The sequence below is a fragment of the Amyelois transitella genome, chromosome 7, assembly GCF_032362555.1.
Source record: "Amyelois transitella isolate CPQ chromosome 7, ilAmyTran1.1, whole genome shotgun sequence".
In the NCBI taxonomy this organism is placed as follows: Eukaryota; Metazoa; Arthropoda; class Insecta; order Lepidoptera; family Pyralidae; genus Amyelois; species Amyelois transitella.
In genome coordinates this window covers 8,086,943-8,111,570 of record NC_083510.1, presented here as the reverse complement: position 1 = coordinate 8,111,570, position 24,628 = coordinate 8,086,943, and the positions used below count along the sequence as shown (strand labels likewise).

Genomic DNA, 24,628 nt, shown 5'->3' with positions numbered 1-24,628 from the left:
CTTGTACCCACACAAAGGTTCTCTGCTAAACCCAGCTTTGTGTCTTGTATTTATAGTATTGTAGTCTCATAATATTATTTCTTATTCTTGTTTTTATTTTAATGCTGTAAAGGTTCTTTCATTTCATTAACCACGCACGAGCCGATACGTGACATTTAAAACTACGTTCTATTCTACATGTTCGCAATTTTTCAAAACAATGAAAATTTTCATATTGGTAATCTCAATCCATTCGTCATTGTCAATTGTCAAACAAAAAAAATTTGACACAAATGTGTCTGGTCTGACTGACTAATTAAGGAGGATATAGTAGCTTTCTCCATAATATTTCTGTGGGCAAAAATTTTAAAAAGTGCTAAATACTTATTACAAAATTTTAACTATTTATACTATCCAAAAACATATTTTGTTGAACTAAGAATTAGTTTCGTATCTGTACCGTTTACAGCAAAATGTACTTTTCTAACCTCTAAAGTATCTTACGTAAGATTTGAATTTAATCTACAATGGGCAATAAAGTATCTGCAGAAGCGGTAGTGACCACAAAAACTGCTGGAGTGTCGGGTAATCCGCCACCAGAATGTCCTATGCACAAAAAAGAAGAAAATGTACAAAATCAGTCCAAGAGTACACCTTCAGAGTGCCCAGTGCAACATGGAAATGATATAAACCCTTATAATATGGTAAGTTTCGCCTGCTCAAAGTTAATCAACGCAAATTTAATTTACTTCACGATTTTACAGACAGCTAAACATATCTTTTCGTACATAGCAATGCTGTTGTAAGAAAAATGTCTACAACATCTTTGCGATTTGAAGTGTACTGTGAAAAATATTCTAACCACCATCAATGCCTTAAAAAAGTGACCTTGGGTAAGCAGAGCTTTTTTACCTGTGGTCAGCATTAAAACTGCCAACACTACAAATTTGGGATCTAATAACTGTAATAGCCATCCAATGTATGAATGCTACTAGTGCTACATAATGAGGATTCTAAAGCTAAAGTAACTTGTATGGTCTATAAAGCTACCAATTGATTTGTAACTGGCTGTGCATAGGGGCGTGTTGGTCCCGATATTAATGTATGGGAGTGAAAGTTGGGTATGGCAAAAGAAGCACGAAAGCGGAATAAATGCAGTGGAAATGAGAGCGTTAAGGAATATGATGGATGTGAAATTGAGTGACCGGATAAGGAACAGCATGATAAGGGAATGTTGTGATGTGAAAGAAGATGTAGTTACAGGAATAGAAAAGGGTATGTTAAGATGGTTTAGTAATGTGGAGAGCATGAATGAAAGTAGGTTGACTAAGCAGATATACAAGGAGAGTGTGGAGGGAAAGGTCAAAGTGGGAAGACCTAGACGAATGTATCTTGATCAAACAAAGTAAGGACGTCCTGGTAAAGGGTCAGGTCAAAAGTACCCGAAACTGCCGAGCTTGCATGAAGAGAGTTATGAATGTGGATGAGGTGAAGGAAGTATGCAGAGATCGTGGCAAGTGGAATGAGGTAGTCTCTGCCTACCCCTTCGGGAAAGAGGTGTGATTTTATGTATGTATTGGTTTGTAAATTTTCAGATGCCACCAGCAAATCAACAACCTTCACCTGATCAACCTTTCCCATTGCCTACCAACAGGCAAGTCTCTACAATTCCTCGTGCTATGCCTGATGGCTCCACAGAATTCTGGGTGTACCCGAGCCAACAGATGTTTTGGAATGCTATGCTGAGGAAAGGTTGGCGCTGGAAGGATGAAGACATCAAGCCCAAAGATATGGATGACATCATTAAAATTCACAATGCCAATAATGAACAGGTACTTAAAACAATTTTATCACCATTAATATGTATGATAATTCCATCAATATTTGGACAAAACCAATAACCTTCAGTGAATATAGCTATATTTTATTAAATTTTTACTTATATGTAGGGTTTAAAGATTAACAGGCAAGATAAGATTAACTAAAAGCACATATTTGTATAGTAAGTGTGCACATAAAGATAACCACAATATAACTGAGGCAGATTATTGTGTCAATTATTGGTTTCAGAATTTTCAGTAGAGTATGATAGTAAGATCTTTATAATGTAGTCAATGACCTATTAATCCCATAAATATGATGTTAGGCATAAGCTGTAAACTATTTCACCACTACTGCTGGATTTACATGTTACTTTCCTTTTTTTAGGCTTGGCAAGAAGTGTTGAAATGGGAGGCTTTGCATGCCAAAGAATGTGGTCACCCCAGGCTCAAGAGTTTTGGAGGCAAAGCTACTCAATACAGCCCTAGGGCACGTCTGCGCTCTTTACTAGGGTATGTACAAATAGATACTGCTCCATTTCACCTTAACTTTTTTACTAACTATAAAGATGATGGCGAAACACCAACCCACACTAGCCCAATTGATTTCCCTTATGTTATAAACTTGAACGACTCTGCATTCATCCAAGTCCCTGTTCAAACAGAATACTTTAATTTACATCTAACTAAAGGTCAACTTTGGATTTGTGGTTTAGTTCAAAGCAAGAATGTTATTGCTGTCTCTCGAATTTACTTCAGGGCTATCTCAACCATGTGAGCCGTGTACAACCACCTATACGAATATTATAAAATTATTTTTGAATCAACTGTACTGGACTGATTTTGACTAAATTTGGTTTGGAGATAGTATATATGTTCAGTTGAGAGTAACATTTTCCCCTTGGAATTCCCACAGGAACAGGAAATATGGGAATTCAAGTGGCAGAGCTGTATTAGCAGATAGTGTTTTATGTTAACATCGAATTATGGTGATTTTATTTATATTTTCAGGTATGAGTTGCCATTTGACCGTCACGATTGGATTGTAGACAGATGTGGAAAGGATGTCCGCTATATCATAGATTATTATGATGGAGGTGAAATTGATAACAAATATGAATTTGCCTTGCTCGATGTTAGGCCAGCTATGGATTCATTTGAGAATGTATGGGACAGGATGAAAGTCATGTATATGAGATACCGCTATGAATTAATCGGAAGCAAAGACACCAAGTTGACAAATTAGTTCCTTTTATTCAGATACAATCTTTTGATGATCCTACTACTGATTAATGTAAAATACTGTTACATATAGTGTGTTTTATTGAATAGTGTGTGGGGTTCTTCTGTCGGCAATGGATGTCACTGGGGAAACTCTTTGTGATTATATTTATTGCTAAATTCAGTAGTTTTTAATTTTCACAAGTGACTAGTATTACAAAATCTTGTCAAAACTGTTTAATCTCACATTCTCATATAAATTGTTGATAAATAATAATCATGATACATTGATTAATTCATCTCATGAAGTAGTACTTAAAGCTTTTTATCGTCATTAAATTTGATCACAGATTACATAGATTAAGTTATTGTTAAAATAAAATTGTGTTCAAAAAAATATATATTTATTCTTATTTCACGATGCTTATATTTTGTATTTATATAAACGTCTAATTGTCTAAGTTAACAAGTTGATTGCTAGTTTGTGGTCCTTTGCACTCATTTTTGAAAATCTCCACCTGATTAGCAATATTCTCTTCTAAATCTTTGTATAAGCATGGTGGTAAAACTTTTGACTTTGGTTTCCCCTTGTCCATATGATAAACTGATCTTAATGTCAGTATGGGTAGATTATCGGGAAAGTTCTCACCTGAAATATATTTTAGGTATAGTATAATTTTACACATCTTTTTTATCAAAAATAAATTCAAAGTCTGTAAAATGTGGAATTTGTTTACCCAGGTGACGAAAATGGAATATTCCATAAAAATCATTAGATTCAGACAAAAAAGCTGAACTACTTAATACTTAGTAATTAAGATTTTTCTACTTCCCATATTCTGATTTATTCTGGTATAATAGAGAATTCTGTACATAAACTTTTGTAAATTGTTAAAATAAAAGGACTTTACCTTTTTAAAAAGATATGAAGCTTAACACCACCCTGTACTTACCAACTTCAATGTGTAAGATCCAGTGGAAATCATCTGTCTCAAAGAGAAATGCTGCACTGTTTGCATCATGCTCCAGAATCGCGCCTTCATATCTCACAATGAGCTGTGCCAATAACTCTCGCTTTAATTTATCATTCTTTAAAACATCTTGAATCTGTAATAATTTATAGAATATATATTAAAATTTCAGTGTGGTTTCTAGTATTGTAAAAATTAGGACGCCACCATCCCTGTTGGGTTGTTGTAAGAGGTGATTGAAGAACAACCGCACTGAGGACAAATCCTCAGGAAGTGTCAAATTGCCCATAAACAAATACCAGATTGACAATGTTTCATACACACCTTATTATTGAGTAATTCTGTTACCATGGGGACGTAATCCATAAGAACTCCAGACTGATGCATTCTAGAACAGAAAAAGAACATATTTATTATATTATCCTATCCTATAAATATTATCCTTCAGCATAAACAAAATTTTATTTAAATGTTTAATAAGAAATTCAGGTTTATCCTTAATGTTGACATAGATTTGTTAAACAGGTTTTATTTTAAAACTAGCAGTTAAAGATCTGGAGGAGTACTGCTGCTTAAAATTAAGGGTTATCTTATTTCTTTATAAGGAAAATAATTTTAAAAATATGTATACTATTTGAAAGCATTATGTAGCTACACACTTTCAGTTAAATTCAAATTATAATAGTTTTGCTTTTACATATACATATGTAAAATCACACCTCTTTCATAGAGAGATAAGCAGAGACTACATCTTCCCACGTGATTTTATTTAAACATAGATTGAATTAAAGTCAAACTGTCAACTTACAATGGTAATACAATATTTCCAAGTGACTTTGTTAGAAGAGGTGATAATATTAACTCAGCATTTGTAGAGTTAGGGTACCTCACTAGTAACAGGGCTGTATCAATACCCGGATTTTCTTCAGTCCTGTAAAATGAGTGTTCTCTTTAATATTCCTTGTGGTAAGAGACAGAGTCTTGAAAATACTGAAAGGCTTCAAAATACTGAAAGGCCACATTCAGTGATATGGCTTTATTATGTTATTGCAAATAGTGGCAGGTTGCTAGCATACAAGAAGAATCCCAAGTTTATTAGCCTTTCCCTTAGTCGCCTTGTACGACATTCATTGGAAAGATATGGAGGCTTATAAACTTGGGATTCTTCCTTTAGGCGACAGGCTAGCAACCTGTCACTATTTGAATCTCAATTCTATCATTAAGCCAAGCAGCCGAAGTGGCTATTTGTTTTTTTAAGACTGTTGGCTCTGTCAAGGCAAAGGATATAGACATGATTATGTGTATATGTAGATTTTAATAAACATTTTCAGTAATAAGTTATAATTGCAGTATACTAACCCTTCATTATATAATTCTGGTAATCTTGAGACATCAACATTGAGTTTGATCAGGAATTCAACAACATGACCACCGACCCAGACCTCAATGTCTTTTTCTGACGTCAGAGCATCACCCAGTAATGCTGTGTACTCAAAATATGCTCGGGAACTTTCATCCTCATTTAATTTCTTTATCTGTAAAAATAACCTAGTACCTGCATAAACAAGTTTGTTGTCTGTTTACCAATCAACTTAGGACATTTTTTGTATGTAAGTTTGTAACATGATCACTTTTGAACTGTTCGTCTGATTTTATGAAACATGCAAGTGTTAATCATTGTTTAAATAATAATACTATAGATTAAAAGCTAATTAATATGATCTAAATTTACACATTACTATTTATTTTTCAGAATAAATATAACTGATAAGTACTTATAAAATTACTAAATACATACATGATGAGCCCGATACAAAGAAACAAGCTCAGATATAACTTTGCTCAGAGCTTCTGGATCATTTTCATCCCATTCAGCAAGACTGCCTAGTTTTTCTTCTAAAAATCCTTCGTCAACATTGTTAAGAAAACTTTCATCGTCAAATCTGAAGTCAGGTGCAAACCATGGTGTACTTGAGTCAAATATAACTTCCCATTTCAGTTTCTTTGAACAATATGGTAATACCAAGCGGAACTGAGTATCGGCGCCGTCTGGACCGCCGGGAATTTTTTCCAAATCGACTTTTGTTTTGCAAAGTCCTAAAAATATTGAAGTTAGTTAAGAAATTCAAATAAATCCAGAGAAAAAATAATTTTGATACCCAGATACCAACCGAGTTTTAATTCTTGCAAGACATTCTGGATATATGGGCGAAATGATGTAGCAATGTCATACAGTATCCCAAAACTGTCAGAAGACATTTTTATTTGGAAAAAGAAATCATGTACAGAATTATTTTCTTTTCGTTTTATGGTAAATCATGCATGGGTAAATTCACAAGAATTAGACAACAAATGGGATAGTACCAGTGCTGCCAGACCAAAAATCCGATTGAGCGCTGTAAGATGTAAAAAAGCGCTCGATTTCTCGGAAATTGTGCTTTAAAAAAGCGCTAGATTTTTCTTGAATGAAATAAAGTAAACAAACAAAAAATTACTTAAGTAAAACGTTCATTTTCGAAATTAACAAAAAGTAGCTATCGCTTGATATATTTTAATTGTCCATAGCTGAACTAGGGCCTGGTAAAAGTTCATTAGTAGTTTTGAAATATTTTTCCGATGTTCCAATTATTCGCAAGACATCGGCTGTAATTTCATAATTCGAACAATTGCGGTCTGCGACAGTTAGTCCTGTACGAATTATAATAATAGCATTAATGGTTTTTAATTTGAATGTATTCCTTAAGCTCATTATTTTTGTGGCAACTTCGAATGCATATTTCGACTGCTGAACTTCAGCCTAGAATTTTACCGTGTCATCGGTATTCACCCACTTTTCTAATATTAAAAAGTTGAAGCACTCTATTTGGCTTAAAAATAACTGATGCTGATGGAGCCATAGAGTTTTTTAATATGTCATGACGTAAATGAAAAAAGCGCCAGATTATACGCTAGGCGCTATAATTCTTTAAAGCGCACCAAACACATAAAAGAAGCGCTAGATCTAGCGCCCAAAGCCCTTAAATGGCAGCACTAGATAGTACGTAACAAACTTTGCTTTGAAACTTTGACAAACTGATAATGATAAAAATTTTTGACATTGACGTTTGTTTTTTTTTTCATCTACAATGTACCTACTCAAAGAAAATTGATCCCAATATGTGATCAACAGTCCATACAAATCTCATAATGTCTTTACATAATGTACGTTTTAATACGAACCTCATTACCTCGCACGGTATCACATTATATAATTAAGTTCGTGTTTTTTCTTTACTGGGTAGACAGAACCCTCGTATAATACACAAGACTTGTAAGCCTAATAATAAAAAACCTCAAATCCCTTGTGTAATAAACTAATGATAATATTAGGTATAATTTGTCTTTCTGCCAGTTATATGTGAATATATATTTATGAACTTTTCATTCAAAATTGATCTAGTAATTTCCAAAGTTTACACATACATACATGTTGTTATCCCTTACTTGATAACTAGATAGGGCATTCATCCTATCTAGGGTTTTTCTTTCAATCTAAATAATACTCATATTACTTACACATGCTCTTAAAACATTCATTTTGGGAATTGAAAGATACAAATCCTTAGGGGGTTTAACAAAGGTACTTATAAAGAATGATGATTGAAATGCTCACAAGCAGGGTTGAAAAGAAAACAACTACAATAATATTAAACTAATGTCATAGTATATAATAAACTAAACAAGGTACAGTAAAGGAAAATCATTTTTTCTTCAGATATTTCAAATATTTCTTTGCATTAAAATTATCTTCAATATCATCAATAATTTTAACTTTTTTCTTTGGCTTTCTTTTCTCTAGTCTTGATTTTCTTTCTTCGTCAGATAGTTGTGATAAATCAAGTGGTAACTGCAAAAATATATAATAGTGATTCAAATAACCAGTGTACGTTCAAACCTACATATTATGGTTTTTGTTACACTGTAGCAGTTAAATGTATGTAATGTAAAAATATCTAAGTTTAATAATAATAAATAAATAAAATAAATAACAAATGAATAAAACAAATAATAATTTGTGCTGTCCTATAACATTTCAATGGCCTAAATAACTCATTTGGAACTAGTGATTTCTTAACATTTTTTGTTCTGGAATTATTTCAGTCCAAATTAACATAACGATATACCTTGATAATCTTCCTAGGTTCATGGTATCTAATGTTGATAGAAGAACCGTCGGCTAAAACCACTTTTGTTGGATAAGGCCTGGTGTATATATCTCTGTGAATTTTCGTAACAGATGCAACATTATTATTCAAATATCGGTGACTATAATAATTAACGATAGAAATTGATAATTTATGTAACTTTTGTACATTCATTTTTGTATTTAAATTACGAAAAACTTGCTAAAGCGAAAACACTGAAAATGAACTAAAAAATTATTATCATTATTTTGACGAAATGACATTTGTCGAATTCGTTGACATTAATATTTTTATTAATGAAGTAGGTAGTGAAATCTTGGCTAGAGAAGGCAGCTAAGCTGCCACGGATGTTTTTAAGCAGAATATGAGATTAAAGAACACAACAAGGGCACTTGAGATCTGAATAAGATCTCAGGGTTGTATTAAATATAAGTTTCGAACCGAAATAACAGGTACAGCCAGTCAGCAAAGAAACCTAGCCTATGAAACTAGTAAACAAAACAAACGTCACGTCAAGTCAAAGTCAATAAAAAAAATCAAACAAGCTTTGTTAATATTTTGTTGTTGACTTTGAACCAGTGTTAATCACTTAATACTATCGGCGCTAAATATAGCTTTTTGAGCACGTCAGTGTGCAAAGTTTAGCTTAAAATACAGAATTATGAAGGTGAGCAAAAAAATAAACTCGAGATTTTTTGGCCAGTAAAAATATTTCTTGTTTTTTTGTAGTTACCTACCCAATTGTTCAATATTAATAATGGTGGTAAAATTAGTTTTCTCGGTAAACCGATTATTACCCCCGTTTGAACAGCGGGAGCGAGGGTTCGCAATGATTGATAGTTGATAAATACTCCACATACTCCTCCCAAGACTGCAGGTCTAATGTCTTAATGTTTCTGTGCAATCTGTGCTTCAGTTGTAGCTTGAAAGTGCTATTTGTATCCTATCCTAGTGAGTCGTTCAAAGTCCTAGTGAGTCAGGAGTGAGCCATTGCGTTGGTACAAACCTATAGTTCAAATTTTAACAAAATTGTTAGGACATTTTCGAGAACGTTAGGATATAGGAATGAGGCGACATCACTTATGTCACACACCTTGTCGCAACAACAACAACAATCATCGCGCTCAGCGAATAGCAGCGAAGAATCTAAATCGCACAAACATAGCATAAATTCAACCTCTGACTTAACATCGACGGAGCCGCGGATCCCCAGGCATAACACATAGTCTTGCGGAAGATCTTCCCTTTGGTGGAGGTCGAGCCGAACCATCAAAATAAATAGGATCAATTTTAGGGTTCTGCATACTAAGTTTTATTTAGTTTAGTGCCTTGTTATCGAAGACAGTTGGCAGCACTGAGATCGACTCTACTCGATTCGAGTCGGTCGAACCAAGTCGAACGAGCTCACAAATCAACAACAAAACAAAAAAAAGAGACAACCCACGCCGCAACGCAACAAATAAACAAAAACGTTGAAACTGTAGAAGGGAGCGCCAAGCTTGGCTTTTTATATCGTATTTTCGTATTGTTGTGTTGATATTGTGTAAAGTTGGTTTAGATTTTTCTACTTTTGTTGTGTTTTGAAAAGTTTTGTGACTATGGGGTGTACTCAAAGTGAAATCGCCCCTCAAAATGAAACACCAAGAAAAGGTTGCACAGATGTTCTGTGGCTTATAATTTATATAGTATTTTGGATCCTAATGGTAAGTATTGCTGCCATCAGCAAGTATTTGTGTGAAACTAGACTCTATATTTCAATTCTCTATAATGCCAAGCACAATAATATTTTTATTCATTATTTCAATTTCAATTCGCCTTTTATGTATTATAATCAAGAAGATTTTTAGATTTGATTTATTATTTAAAAATAAGAAGATAGAATCAGATCAATAAGGGAAATGTTGATAAGGTATTAGATGAGGACCTTATAGCCATTGATGATCAACACTGTGATCATCAATGGCTATAAGGTCCAAAATCGCCCAAGGTTATTAGATATGGGAGCAATATGGGAAAGTGTTCATGTACTGTGTTTGATAAATGGTATTTTACGTGGAACTGTATTAACAAAACAACTAAAACTTCACTTTTCCTGTACTCATATTGAAATGTATTCAATTTCCACAAATATACATATCATTGTACTTTTTTAATCCAATGTTATGAATATTTAACTTGTACTTTTTTAATATGAAAATACAATAAGACTTATAAATTTTGCTCTTAAATTGTCTGATGATTTTTATTTTCATTGTTTCTCATAATATCCGTTTTTTTTGTTACCCTCATGCTGTTATTTTTTTATCCTCTAAAATATTTATCTACATCCAGGAAGAGATAAGTAGCTTGATTTCACTAGAAAACCACTTGTTATACAGTCATAACAATGTGGCTATAGATTACTACAATTTATAATTTTAATAGTTAAATTTCTTACTTTTCCCTTATGGTTATTAATTTAACATAAATTATATGTTTTTTTTTAGATAATTGTTGCTGCAATATCCTTTGTGTATGGTAACCCTCAGAGGCTTATAAATGGATTTGATTCTTTCGGCAATACTTGTGGAGTAAAAAGTAACCAGAAGTTGATTAAATTCCCATTAGCAGGCATTAACACAGTTGATAAGAAGTTTTTGTTCTTCATGGATGTGAAGGAATTAAGGAGTTCCTTAAAGATTTGTGTAAAAGAATGTCCTAATCGAAAGTTAGAATCTCTTGCAGACATCCAGAACTTTTATAGAGAAACTGGGTCAAATCTTTGTAGATATGACATCAACCCTAATAATGTGACTTCTACTAAAGACCTGCACCATTACATTGGCCCATGCCCAACACTGCCGGTATATGACTCATTTCCACTTTTGAATAGATGTTTTCCAAAATCAGCCAAGGATGTAGCAGAACGGGTTGTTAAAGACTTTTATGACCTTCTAAATAGTTGGGACACAATTGAACAAATGCTATCAGATCTTTACTCTTCATGGAAGGAAATGATAATATGTGTTATCATAGCATTCAGTGAGTATTATGTCATGGTTTTATTTTTAACATTGCATCAGTGTCAAAGTGCAGATTAAGGTGTAATAATCAGTTGGCAAACAGATTATATTTTTCAGTTTTATTTATGGATATACTTCTTAATGTTTTTTTTCTAATTGCTGTAGTCCCTCGGTACTATGGTAGACAGTGCAACTAGAACAAAGATGAGAGATAGTGTTATCCAGATTAAAGTCATCTATTTATTATATGACTCTATCCCTTGGTAGGACAAAGTAAGAATCAGTCAACTCCCTCCTCTCTATTTAAATTCAATACAAAGCAATTGAAAAGAGAAAATATAAGTTTGCAATTATTCCTAATTTATTTTCTGATTACCCAATAGATATGGCTATCCTTTGGCGGTTGTATGTAAGTGACACTTCAAATGCTCATATAAAAGTTCTGCCTTGAGACAGATTACACTTAGTTCTAGTTACTGTCTAGAGAAATTCTTGGTGTATTTCTTCTAGGTACTTTGTCAGAGTCCATACTATCACCATTTGTGACTTTCGCTGTTTAACTAGTGAAAAGAGTTCAATGAAGTCTGAATGTACAGTCAACAACAAAGGAACATAATCCAATATTTATGCAAACTAAAACCATGGGGGAAGGCGGAGTCAGGTTATTTTACCTGTCTGTACATCAGCAGACTAGATGCCTGAAGCCTTCCTTGATAAATGGTCTATTCAACAAAAAAATATTTTTTTAATTCGAACCAGTTGTTCCTGAGATAAGCGCGTTCAAACAAACAAACTCTTCAGGTTTATGACATTAGTATAGATTTACGGAAATTTATTAAGAATGTAACATTATGGACAAGGCCTTCCTCGTAGCTAACAATAAAAGTGAACATCGCGTGGGGTCATGCGTCCTATGATGTAATGCTACTAGATCAGTTGAATGATTCACAGCAGGTACCTACATAATAATTAGATCTAGACTAGTACCTACCTACATTATGTTCTATTTCATATCTTCAGGCTTTTATCGATTTTACATTTTTAATAATGTAATTGCTTACAAATAGAGTCGACGTTGAATCATGTACAAGCAAGCAATAAAATAGTGCTGTCATGTTTAATAATAATAATACATTTCACTTAATTGGTAGATATTTTTTTATTCACTGCAAGATGTTGATATGAAAATCTATCAGCACCATCTTTTACATTTACAGATTCATGTCATTTATCTAATCTATATTTAAAAAAAAAGCTCAATAAAAAAGACCTTGGTTTGACCGCGGATTGAACACGAGACTTTGTAGCTCTGAGACAACTGCTATACCACTGCAAGAATACGACGATGTCTCATCCAGGTACTATGCGAAGTAGGTACGCTGTAGCTACCAGCATAGTAACAATACCGTGACACGGCATAATCGTAACGTGCCATGAATATAATGGTATAATAAAAACATATAGATAGGTACCTACCTACTAATAGAAAAAAAAATCTATAAACTTTCTTGTTATGATGATACCAACTCTTGTAGAATCCAATTCCGATTGTTTACCTAACGATTGCTGAGATTAGGCGGAATCGGAGCCGCTTTGCAAAAATGTCACGAATGCAGATAAGGAAAACAGTAGATCCAAAAAATACTTAGAATCCTGGCGTTCCTGTGGAAAGCAGCCCGCGGTGCGTCCTTTGTAAAGAATCCCAACCCACCAAAAACCTATACAAATTAATTTGTCTAAATGAATAATGTTGTAGTAACTATTCATTAACATGCCTACAAGCTGTATAACACGCCTATTCGACTTCCATGAAGATACTAATTAGCGCTAATAGTAGTGACTAATACAAACTACTGCTTAATAATTACTAACGCCATGACACCGACTATATTTCAAATCAATCCTTCAAAAGCAAAATAACTTTATGATTACGTGTACATATACATACATACATATAATCACTTCTATATCCCTTAAGGGGTAGACAGAGCCAACAGACTTGAAGGGACTGACAGGCCACATTCAACTTTTTGGCTTGATGATAGAATCCCAAGTTTATAAGCCCAACCCTTAATCGCCTTTTACGACATCCATGGAAAAAAGATGGAGTAGTCCTATTCTTTTTTTAACGGTGCCGGTAACCACACGGCACACACCTTAATTCATGCGACATTTGGGTTTTGATCGTAGGCAATTTCCGGCTCCTCTCCGGTTTGAGCAACCGGGACTCAAAACCCAAAGATTTGTACAGACCAAGTACAATATTCAAATAAACATTGTTTGTTCCAGTATGCTCGCTTCTCATGGTATCAATCCTCCACCTCTTGGCTACGTTGGTATCCTGGATATTTATGATAATAGTGTCCATAGCGAGTGTCGCGGGCACGGCGTTACTCTGGTACACGTATTATGAGCTGAAGCATAAACAAAAGAGTTTCGCGGACCAAGTTGCATTTTTGGATGTGAGTTTTTTTATGATTTATTCTTGTTCAACTAATTTCATTGTACACATACATACATATCATCACGTCTATATCCCTTGCGGGGTAGACAGAGCCAACAGTCTTGAAAAGACTGTAAGGCCAAGTTCAGCTGTTTGGCTTAATGATAGAATAGAATTGAGTTCATTGTAGCATCACAAAACAGCTAAACACACTACTAAGCACTTGCTTAGTAGTGTGTTATAGTTTATAGTTATACTTATACCTATCGATAATATTCCTGGTAACTTTTTTCTGTAGCCAAAAAAGAAGATAAGCTACTCTAGGAGCGATATCAAAGGAGGACATCATTAATTAGGTTTAAGCGCGAGGCCGGATTTTATTTTAATTAAAAAAGGAAATGTAAAGGACGGAATTTTTAATTTAATAGTACTCGCTAAAATTCTAAGCTTCCTATTTAGTTTTAGTTAACATTCAGAAGGCCATCTTTTAATCTTCATCCATACTATTAATAAGTGAAAAGAATTGTATTATTGTTTAAAGTAAATAAAATTATTGTAATTCGGAAAAGACGCATAAGAATTTAATCTTCCGACGAAATTATTTATTCACTGGCCAAAAAATCTGAGCCATACCTAGCCGTATTACGGTAATAAGTTTAATTTTTTTAATTATTCTGTAACCGTATGTAAAGCCTTCACATGAGTAGAATTTTATTTATAATTGTATTTTTCTTTTCCTAGGTTTTACAGCAAGGTTAAAAAAAATAATGATTTAAGCGGGGTTTATCAAGAAGGGCAAGACCATTATTAATATACATATTTAATAAGAAGCGAGTCAACGCGTACTTCAATTTGTAAAATATCGTCACATATTGACAAACTAGTCCACATTTTAATATTTTATGGAGCACACGCGTTAGTTTGTGACAAGGACTTGATTTCATGTATTGAGCTGTTCTTACAAGACAATAATAATGTACAAAATAAAGCCTTTATCAATAACTAGCTGTGCCCGCGACTTCGTCCGCGTGGAATAGTTATATTGGGCATCATTGAAGCCCTCGAGGATGAATAATTTACCCCGTTTCTTTCACATTTTTCATTATTTCTTCGCTTCTAATAGTTGCAGCGTGATGTTATATAGCCTAAAGCCTTCCTCGATAAATGGTCTATTCAACACAAAAATAACTTTTCAATTCGAACCAGTAGTTCCTGAGATAAGCGCGTTTAAACAAACAAACGAACTCTTCAGCTTTATAATACTATTATAGATTATAGATTCAAAGTTAGTCGTAGAACTTCGTCTGCCTAAAGTATTTAGTTGATTGCAAACATGTACTTAACAAATAAGCTTTTGTAAATATACCTACCTATGTCAGATCTTAATAAATATTAAATCCACTTAAGATGTTGACTGCCTGATCCAAATGTATGAATAGCTTCAGAAATTGTAATTAAAGCAATCTCAATGCGTAAGAAATTATAATTAAAGAGATCCCTGAGGTTCTTCATTTTTCTATCATCAAATAGTATGTTTATGCTAGTTAAAGCACCACCTAATATCCATCTGATCACTTAGTAAAAAAAAAAACAAAAGTTGGTTTACATTTGGCAGAATAATCGGGTAATAAAACAACAAAAAATTCGAATCGAATCTTTTTTAAAATCGTTTTTGAAAGTATTCCTATACTTGAATTGAAAAGTAAATATGACCTTAGATATTCTTTCGACAATTTTTAATCATGTTTTGTAATAATTAATTAATAATTAAACTGCGTGTCTGCCTTCCCCCATGGGAAACACACATCATCCATCCATTATTTCCGTCTACTAATATTGTAAATACGAAAGTTCGTTTGGTTTGTTACGAGTACCTACCTCTTAACAGTTAAACCGCTGCACCGATATCCGTGAAACTTCGCAAGCATATAGTTTGTAGTACGGAAAAGAGTATATGGTACTTGTTGGGCGGAGCCGCGGTAAAAAGCTAGTATAATATACGTATCAAAGTCTAAGAGCTAGCTAGCGTGCTGCAAGTCATACAAACCCCACCTTTCTTTCAGTAAATGTGTTTTCGCTTGTTGATATCTGTAATCTGTCCCAATTTTATTATAGCTCTACGTAAACCGGTCACCGAAAAGGGTAGGGTTATGTAGGGCGACCTAGATTACAACGAGAAACCTTTATTTATGAAAACTTTTGTTTACAGGAATCCTTGAAGAATGAAAAGGCCTTTTTATGGTATGCCATTATAGCTACTATTATAACGGTGAGTTTTGATAAAGTCATAGTTATTTATTTGTTTTAATTTTTTTATAATTTGTTAGGCGTTTAATTCACTCTATTTTGTTATGCTTATGTATTTTCTTTTAATAAGTTTCTAGAATACGTGATAGTATAGTCCATTTATTTACGTACTGAAATAAAGGTTATAGTTATTAAGTATATCTTTTGTTGAAAACTACAATTCTAAAATAAAGTATGGTTACCTAAAAGCGAAATTGATTTGTTATGACGTCTGTTATCTCATGGATATAAATTAATGTTAGATGTAACAAGATTATTTATTTTTATATTTAGTTACTAAAGATATGGACTGTAGAAGCCTGCAGTATGATTAAACGGTGCGTGCATAATGGCTTTTTACATGTAGTTTATGTAGAGCAGCCTCGCCCTGTCATCAGCTTAATGACAAGTTAATTATTTTGTTAATTAGTAAGTGTTTTTGAAAAATACAAAGAAATACTTATCCGCGAACATTCAAAAGTAGAATATATGGGTATCACTTGGATAGGCAATATGTAACACCCTCGTCTTCATCGTTACTTACCATCCGGTGAGATGGAAGACAAATGCCTAATCCAATATTAAATAAAAAGTGACTGTAATATTTCACTTCCTACTAAATGTACATTTATATAAAGCCAACATTGGTTAATATTCAAAAGTTTGACTTTTTAACATTAGAGCTATGAAAAATATAGTATGCGCCTTTGGTTTTCGATTTTCTCAAGGTTAAGTCTGACCTTGAAGTAAACCTCAATTTTTTTACACAAATTGTAATGAGAATTTAATAGTAATTTACATAAACTTCATTTGCTTCAATATTTTGATGAGGGAAAAACTACGCGATTAAACTTGCATGTATAGTGTAAACGTGACCCAAACAACAGTTTTAACTTAAGTAATTTGTAAGTAAGGTATCTTTAAGTTATCTACTCCTACTTACCCGTGGAGGACACAGCCGAGGCAAGGACTAAATAGCTTCAAAATATTTTTATCGAAAATATCCTAGAAGAGGATGTAATCTTTTTATTATATTTCAGGTGATTCTCCTAATATTAGTGTGGGTGATGCGATCGCGTGTGTCCTTCTTGGCGGCTTTATTCAAAGAGACTGCCCACTGCCTCGGCTCCATTCCCGCTCTTTTCCTTCAGCCCATCATTACATTCTTCTTCCTCGTATTGTTCTTTACATTTTGGTCGTTTGTTGTGGTGAGTTTTAAATGTAATTTTACTTTTATGTTAATATACTAAGGGCTTTTTTAAATTTTAAGTATGTATCTTAATTAATTTGTCTTATCTCATTGACAGAATTCGGACTTGAATAATTGCCAGAAAATGCTTGTAAAAATTTTATTTGCCAAATAAACTAACATGCTAACAAGAATATGCTGCAGCGTATAAATGTCATGTTTGAATCCTGGCAGGGTCGTCATGTAGTGACTTCTTTATAATATGAAGATCGGTGTTAGTCTATTTTATTTTAACAGTTACTTACTAATAATAATTTAATTAACCCATCATACACTTATCATATCACACAACATTCTATACATTTGGAAACAAATACAAATATTTTTGATTTGAATACATACATATGGTCACGTCTATATCTCTTGCGGGGTAGACAGAGCCAACAGACTTGAAAAGACTGAATGGCCACGTTCAGCTATTTGGCTTAATGATAGAATTGAGATTCAAATAGTGACAGGTTGCTAGCCCATCGCCTAAAAGAGAATCCCAAGTTTGTAAGCCTATCCCTTTGTCGCCTTTTACGACATCCATGGGAAAGAGATGCAGTGGTTCTATTCTTTTTTGTATTGGTGCCGGGAACCGCACGGCACGGATTTGCATTTTGATCTAAAAATGTATGTTTACTCCTAACTTTTGTTTTAGGTGTGCCTAGCGACGGCAAACTACCCGGGCATTCCTTACCGAACTAATTTCTTCATCAACGGATCAGTCCTGCCGGACCGCGTGGACACGGCCGCGATAGAAGCGCAAGGCATCAACAAGAGCGCAAGCCTGAAGAGTGAGTAATAATTAAAATTAATAGATTTTTCCTGTAGGTTTATTCACTTATATAGTCGTTTATCGCTAATCTAACGGAAACAATATATATATATATATATTAGTTCTTACCAGCGTTTTTGTATATGCAGAATCTGTCTACAGTGTGTAGCTCTTTAGTATGAAATGTATTTACTATGTACTCGAAGTAATTTATACCTATATTTTGACCAAGACTACTATGACATTATCTTGTAATGTCTGTTATAATGTATTGTTATGTATGTTTATATATTTTTTTCTTCCTATCAGACTTTACTCTGGAAAACATCGAGTTTGACCCGCTGTGGGTTAAAAGCATGTGGTGGATGTGCCTCATTTGCCTGGTGTGGGGCAGCGAGTTCATTCTCGGCTGTCAGCAAATGACCATCGCAGGCGCAGTGTCACATTGGTATTTCAGGTATTTATCGCTGGTTTTATAATATTTGCCTATGATCTAATCTATAATAATTATTTAAAAGGCGAGGGGCTAGCAACTTGTTGAAATCTCAATTCTATCATAAAAGAAAAAAGTAACAATTAAGTATGTAAATTTTTGGGTGCTCGAGGTGTGGTATTTAATTTAATTGTAATATTGGATTATTTTCAGAGGTCCGAATGCGCATTCTCCAGTTTTATACTCAATTGGGAAACTCCTGAAATATCATTTAGGTTCCGTTGCAAAGGGATCATTTTTGATCACGCTTTTTAAAATTCCTCGACTCATCCTCACTTATTTACATGCTAAGTGAGTATACCATTTTATATCTTAAGCATTTTTCTAATCAGATTATTTCCGGATAAAATATTCGATTTTTATATTGTAGTGACATAACTCCATACAGACACATAGATATAACGAATGTTTTATGAAATTTTATTCCTCGTTCTAATATTCCTTTCTTGAATTTATACATATAGTTATTATTATTCGTGAATTTTTAAAAATACCTTATTGTGTTTTATCTTTATTATTCATAAGAGACTTTAAACCAAGGTGACTGTACATATTAAGGTTATTATAATTGTAGGTTATCAGCCAGCGCTGAAAAAGGATCGGAATGTGCGAAATGTGGACTCAAATGTGGCATCTGCTGCTTCTACTGCCTCGAGAAGTTCATACGTTACTTGAACCACAACGCTTACACCATCATTACGATAGAGAGATGCCATTTCTGTAAAGCTGCAGCCAGGGTAAGTGATCCATCCATACTGATATTTTAAAAAGATATGTATAAGTATGTGTTTAGAATGAATAAACTTAAAAAATAAACCGACGGAATTTGTTGATATTTGGCACAGATAAAGACAAAACCGTCACCCATCGTAGTTTAGCACGCGCGACGCCGTTTTTAAACGCGCGAAAAACTATCGCTGTTTCGCTTTTTATTGTGACGTGAAACAGAACGTGCCGTGTGGCACCTGGCACCAATATAACAAAGAATAGGACCACTTCATCTCTTTCCCATGGAAAAATAGGCGACTAAGGGATAGGCTTATAAACTAGGGATTATTATTTTAGGCGACGACGGGCTGACAACTTTATATTAATCTCAATTCTATCAGTAAGCCAAACAGCTGAACGGGGCCAATCAGTATTTTCAGGACTGGTGGCTCTGTCTACCCCGCAAGGGATATAGACGTGATTATATGTAGACCTATGTATGTATATGTGAAACGGAACAGCGATAGATTTCGCGCGATAAAAAGGCATTCCGCGTGCCATGCTACAGGGGCAGGAGTAATATTTTCGGAGGGATTCGGAGTGTCTGATTTTAGATTCGAAAGTGATAGGGCACGTATCAAGGATAAGAAAAGCGGCCATGCCACTTGTCGACCACACCAACGAGTCTTCTGAGTATATTAGTTTTAAATGTTAACCGCATTTCTTAACCTTTTAGCCGCCATGATGCACGGCAATAAAATGTGCCCCTAGCGCCAACACTATTATTTATGCCAAAACTTTAGAGTTGTGACACATCATTTCGATAAAACAATATGAGAATAAATAATTATATAGATTAAATATGAAATTAAACATTTTAAAGACTGAATTATAAGATTTTAAAGGCATTATAATGATTTGAATGCTAAATTAATCACCTGTGAAAAATACTTCGATACAAAATAATACATAAACAATACTATACCATAGACTAAAAATAATATAAAAATCTATTAAATATCGATTTACCCCATCCCTATGGTTGTATATATTCAACTGCGGCGCTTAATTAATGGAGAAACGGTGAAGTTGCTAGTGATTGCCAGTACCAGCTTTTCGATAAGTAATCTTATTGGAAGTTAAAATTATAGCTGTCTTTAAGTATATCTACGACTCTACGTGTATTGTAACGATTAGTTGATACTAAATTGTTTTTTTATATAAAAGTTAATAATTATTTAATTTACTTAGGTAACATTGGTAAAAAGTTTTAGTTTTATTTATACTGACAATGATTAATTTCATTAGTGAAACAGCTCTAATTTTATACAAATTGATTTGTGGCAAAATGGAAAAACCTACTATTATTACTTATCGTACAATTACCCTCACTATCATCACAGATTGCTCGTTTGTGACGTCACTGGCGGTTGAGTATATGCAACTACGGCGTTGGTCGGTTAAGATAATATGAGATGGGCTAGTGTTGTACACTTAGCTTGTTTTAGTAATAACCGAAAATGAACGATTTGTAAATTTACTTTGTTTTTCTTTAAAGCGCAGTTTGTAGACATACATTTTTCGGTTTTAAGTAAACAAAATATTATTTTTTTATTGATATTTCATTAATTTACAATATATCTTGCGTTAAGTATGGGAGGTATAGAAATATGGATAATCGATTGGGTACATCACTGCTGTTGGATTTATGCAACTGTGGCAGTGCATTCATACAAAATTTTTTGATGATGCGGATTGCTTTCACATGTTTCTTTATTTGAAATTTTACTCATACCTCAAGTGATAAAAGGAAGTAGTAAGGAATAAGACAGTCTTATTTTGAACTTAACCTTAATACCATAATTTATTATTTATAATTTACTTTCTGGATGCGTTACAACTAACAACAGAAATTTTGTTGTATATATACAACTGTGGCGCTAAGGACACAAATTGAATTTGTTGAATATATACAACTGCGGCGGTTAATGGGTTAAGGAGATGGAAAACACAGTAAGGAAGGAAACCTGTATGTCCAGAGAACTGAATGAATCATCGTCCAAGCTGCAATAGCTAGAATGAGGATAGATGGCTTCTATTTTTTTTTACTAGAAGTGCTTGCTTTTCGTGTCAATCGACCTTGTACAACATGTTTTTTTTCTATAGGTATTGTAGCGGCCTGTGAATTTGATTTGACTCTTTGTCGATTAAAACTCGCTACAAATGTAGTTTCGGGGCGTGCTTAGGCTGGATTTCCTGGAATATTTCGCTTTAATCAAGCGTACTCTAATCTTTCTTCTTATATATAAAATTCTCGTGTCACAATGTTTGTCTCCGTACTCCTCCGAAACGGCATTACCGATTTTAACCAAATTTTGCATGCATATTCAGTAGGTCTGAGAATTGGCTAACATCTATTTTTCATACCCCTAAGTTTTAACATTTTTTTTTTATTACAAATTATTAATATGGCAAAACAACGTTTGCCGGGACAGCTAGTAATATAATATATTATAATAATAATTAATTTATAATTTTTGGCAGGCATTCAGCACAATAGTGAACAACGCTTTACAAGTGGCCACGATAAACAGCGTGGGAGACTTTATTCTTTTCCTGGGCAAATGTATCGTGACCGCAGTAACCGGGATCATAGGACTGTTGCTTCTGAAACGGAATTCCGACCTGCATTTCTTCGCGGTGCCAACCCTGGTTATTTGCATATTCTCATTCTTCATCGCTCATTGCATCCTGTCTTTATACGAGGTAAGTTTTGTTTTTTTTTTTATTGTACCGATTTGTAACAGAATATCACAAAGATATATAGGATTAAGAATAGTTTTGAAAATCTATTCTAAAAGATTTCTACTTTTGTTTGTAACAAATAAACACAAAAACTACCGCTCGATCGATTTAAATAAAATTTGTTCAGACCTTCTAGAGCAATACTTATATGCAAAACAAATGTATAATGTCAAATAGCGCTAGGGATTTGCGGATTAAATTTATTGATTTTATTGAATTTATTGATTCCTATTGGCTATTTTGATGAAAGTTATGCCAGTCTTTGCACGGCGGAGCGACGCGGAACCTTCATCCTTATACATTTAAGTAGAAAATAGCATTTCTATAGACCTGATTTGTGGTCGCTGTATAGGTAAGCGAGATTTCATGAACCATTTTTTTTCTTTTCAGATGGTAGTGGACTCTTTGTTCCTGTGTGTATGCGAAGATCGCAATATGAACGGAAGCGATGGGAAATGGAAGAATTCCCGCCTCGCCGAGCTCGGGGGGCACAGGCGGGACGAACAAGATGGTGCTGCGGAACTACAGGACTTACAAGAGAAGTACTGAATTTAAATTGTTAATTTGTTACGCTTTAAAGGCAAATGTAGTGGTGCCGTTTTTAAAAAATACAGGTTGTTAAGGTGAACAGGTCTAACTAACCAGTCGCATTATAGATTATTAGACAAAAAATTACAGAGCAATTTTTTTGTTTTGATGGATCTTCAAATTATCCATTCCTTTTGCCACTACTGGAACTCATACATTTTGCAACTTACATGTACAAGGAAGAGTGCTTATTTTTGTTTCTAAAATTTTAATGTTTTAATCGATTTTGCACTATTTAATTATGTGTTGAATCTGGTTAATAAGACGTTTTAGTCTAACATCCTGTATAAAGATATCTACTTGTCATGATTGTTTTATGGTCAGGTTCAAAAATGTGTATTATATAAGGTGGATGTGTTGGTGTAGTAAGATGCTACTCGTAAAGAGCATTATGAATGTTATTAATTCTTAATTGCATTTACAAGTATCTCTTTCATACGTAAGCATCTTAGTGCTCCGACAAAACGATATTAAATGTGCGTCTTATATTTTTTATAATGTTTCGCATGCAAGAAATCATGGTTCTAAAAAACTAATTTATTATTTGGCATGGTAATTTGGAATCTTTAAATTATACTTTATTTTAAACTCTGCTGCGCTTAGTATCCCTACTACTAGTATGTATTTAAGAACTGTCGAGTTTAGTCGAGTCTGATTTTAGTAGATTCTCTCGTGGTTGTGGGCGTAGGCTTTAAAAAATACACCTTGTATTTTTTAAGTATAGCTTTAATTTAGAAAAGCAATCTTAGTAGGTCCAGATTTTGAATATTGTTGTAAAACGCAGAAAAATAAGACAATTTCACAGTGTGATTTCGAATTTGCTTTTTTTTGTAAGTGGGTTGCTTCTTTCTTGATGGTGGATATTTTATATCTTATGTATGATAAAGTAGCTATATGTTATGTATTTTTTTTATTTATTTAAGTATTTCAATGCAATACTGTGAGCCTGCGAGTGGTGTCTATTCTTCGTCCTTCACGCAGGTATGGGCTATAATTTGACAACTAAGTAAATATCAGGATAAATATTAATTGTATTCTTAACTTGAAGCACTAAATGTAATTCAAGTTTAATAGATATTATAAATTTAGTAAACAGTCAATGTGCATGCAATGTCTTTAATCTTTTATCATCAATTTGCATGAGGCTACCGCGGTAAATTGGGACTTGATTACTATAATCTAATAATATCAATACACATTCTTTCAGATAATGCTCAAATCTGTTTCATCTACGACTCAATGAAAATCTTCTTTATTCAGATATAAGCATAGTATACATACATATATTTAATAAAATTAGACATGGCGATATCAAAATGTATTACAGTTTTATGATAAAATGTTATATTGACAATTTCGTACTTTTGAAATTTTTGACGAGACTTTTTGTCGTAAGACCACCGATCGCATTAATTATTAACTTAGTTTTATTTCACTTTTTTCTTATATTATAAGAACAATTTTTTTTTAAATAAATCATTTTGAACACTTAACGTTAAAACGTTAATAATGCATTGCACATCTTTCAATATGTCCATTTTATATTATATGTAATGAATATATATAAAAACTAAAAAAAAAAAACAAATTTATAACTTTAATTACTGTAATATTTTTTTATCTACAGACATCACACAAAGAAATCAAAGCATTTACGTAATTTAAACGTGTTTTAAGTCGTACTAATTAAAAATATTTAAAAAAGATTTAATCTCTCAAAACTATGTGTGCTTTAAGATGCTTGTACAAATACAGCATTATTTAATTTTAAGTCTAAATGTAATGAAGTTTTGAATTAAATTATATACAATTTTTTTTTAATTGTTACGCTTAACATATACTGTCCAAGCATTCACCATGTATTTTCATATTTTTATAGATTCTATTAGATAGTAAGTTATAATAATATTTTTTTTAGAATTTTTATTGAAGTACAAGTCTTTTCTACGATAATCTCATTGTATTTAATTTTAATTTATTGATTAATTTACGTGATTACAATAAGGCCTGATATTGTAACATGCGTAGGATTAAAAGTGATATTTGTATGATGAACTGCATAAAGTTTTTATTATAATTTCATATAGAAATTTAAAAAAACGGTCGAATATATTTTGTG

General features: G+C 33.2%; 4 protein-coding genes across 5 annotated transcripts; 2 read left to right on the top strand and 2 right to left on the bottom strand.

The window, feature by feature from the left end:
• Window positions 1-254: 254 nt before the first annotated feature.
• Window positions 255-3,419, top strand: LOC106133219 (holocytochrome c-type synthase). The gene is made up of 4 exons (XM_013332867.2): window positions 255-683; window positions 1,575-1,811; window positions 2,188-2,312; window positions 2,811-3,419. Exons 1-4 carry the CDS (start codon window positions 507-509, stop codon window positions 3,043-3,045), a joined length of 774 nt encoding a protein of 257 aa, XP_013188321.1. The 5' UTR covers window positions 255-506; the 3' UTR covers window positions 3,046-3,419.
• LOC106133197 (BRISC and BRCA1-A complex member 2) lies at window positions 2,835-6,382 on the bottom strand. The gene is made up of 7 exons (XM_013332846.2): window positions 6,163-6,382; window positions 5,790-6,088; window positions 5,351-5,526; window positions 4,800-4,922; window positions 4,316-4,379; window positions 3,974-4,127; window positions 2,835-3,669 (listed from the first exon to the last, which is right to left on the bottom strand). Exons 1-7 carry the CDS (start codon window positions 6,248-6,250, stop codon window positions 3,470-3,472), a joined length of 1,104 nt encoding a protein of 367 aa, XP_013188300.1. The 5' UTR covers window positions 6,251-6,382; the 3' UTR covers window positions 2,835-3,469.
• Window positions 6,383-7,672: 1,290 nt separating this feature from the next.
• LOC106132895 (large ribosomal subunit protein mL55) lies at window positions 7,673-8,433 on the bottom strand. Its single transcript, XM_013332469.2, has 2 exons — window positions 8,155-8,433; window positions 7,673-7,877 (listed from the first exon to the last, which is right to left on the bottom strand). Exons 1-2 carry the CDS (start codon window positions 8,347-8,349, stop codon window positions 7,731-7,733), a joined length of 342 nt encoding a protein of 113 aa, XP_013187923.2. The 5' UTR covers window positions 8,350-8,433; the 3' UTR covers window positions 7,673-7,730.
• Window positions 8,434-9,543: 1,110 nt separating this feature from the next.
• Window positions 9,544-24,573, top strand: LOC106133854 (choline transporter-like 1). 2 transcript variants are annotated; one of them, XM_060945069.1, is made up of 12 exons: window positions 9,544-9,878; window positions 10,662-11,196; window positions 13,467-13,639; window positions 15,830-15,889; window positions 16,947-17,114; window positions 17,799-17,934; window positions 18,225-18,372; window positions 18,562-18,699; window positions 18,983-19,145; window positions 21,661-21,882; window positions 22,312-22,463; window positions 23,717-24,573. In XM_060945069.1, the coding sequence occupies exons 1-12, from the start codon at window positions 9,774-9,776 to the stop codon at window positions 23,718-23,720; spliced, it is 2,004 nt and encodes a 667-aa protein (XP_060801052.1). In that variant the 5' UTR covers window positions 9,544-9,773; the 3' UTR covers window positions 23,721-24,573. The 2 variants fall into 2 exon arrangements, with proteins under 2 accessions (XP_060801052.1, XP_060801051.1); XM_060945068.1 differs by having other exon boundaries at window positions 22,312-24,573.
• Window positions 24,574-24,628: the final 55 nt, after the last annotated feature.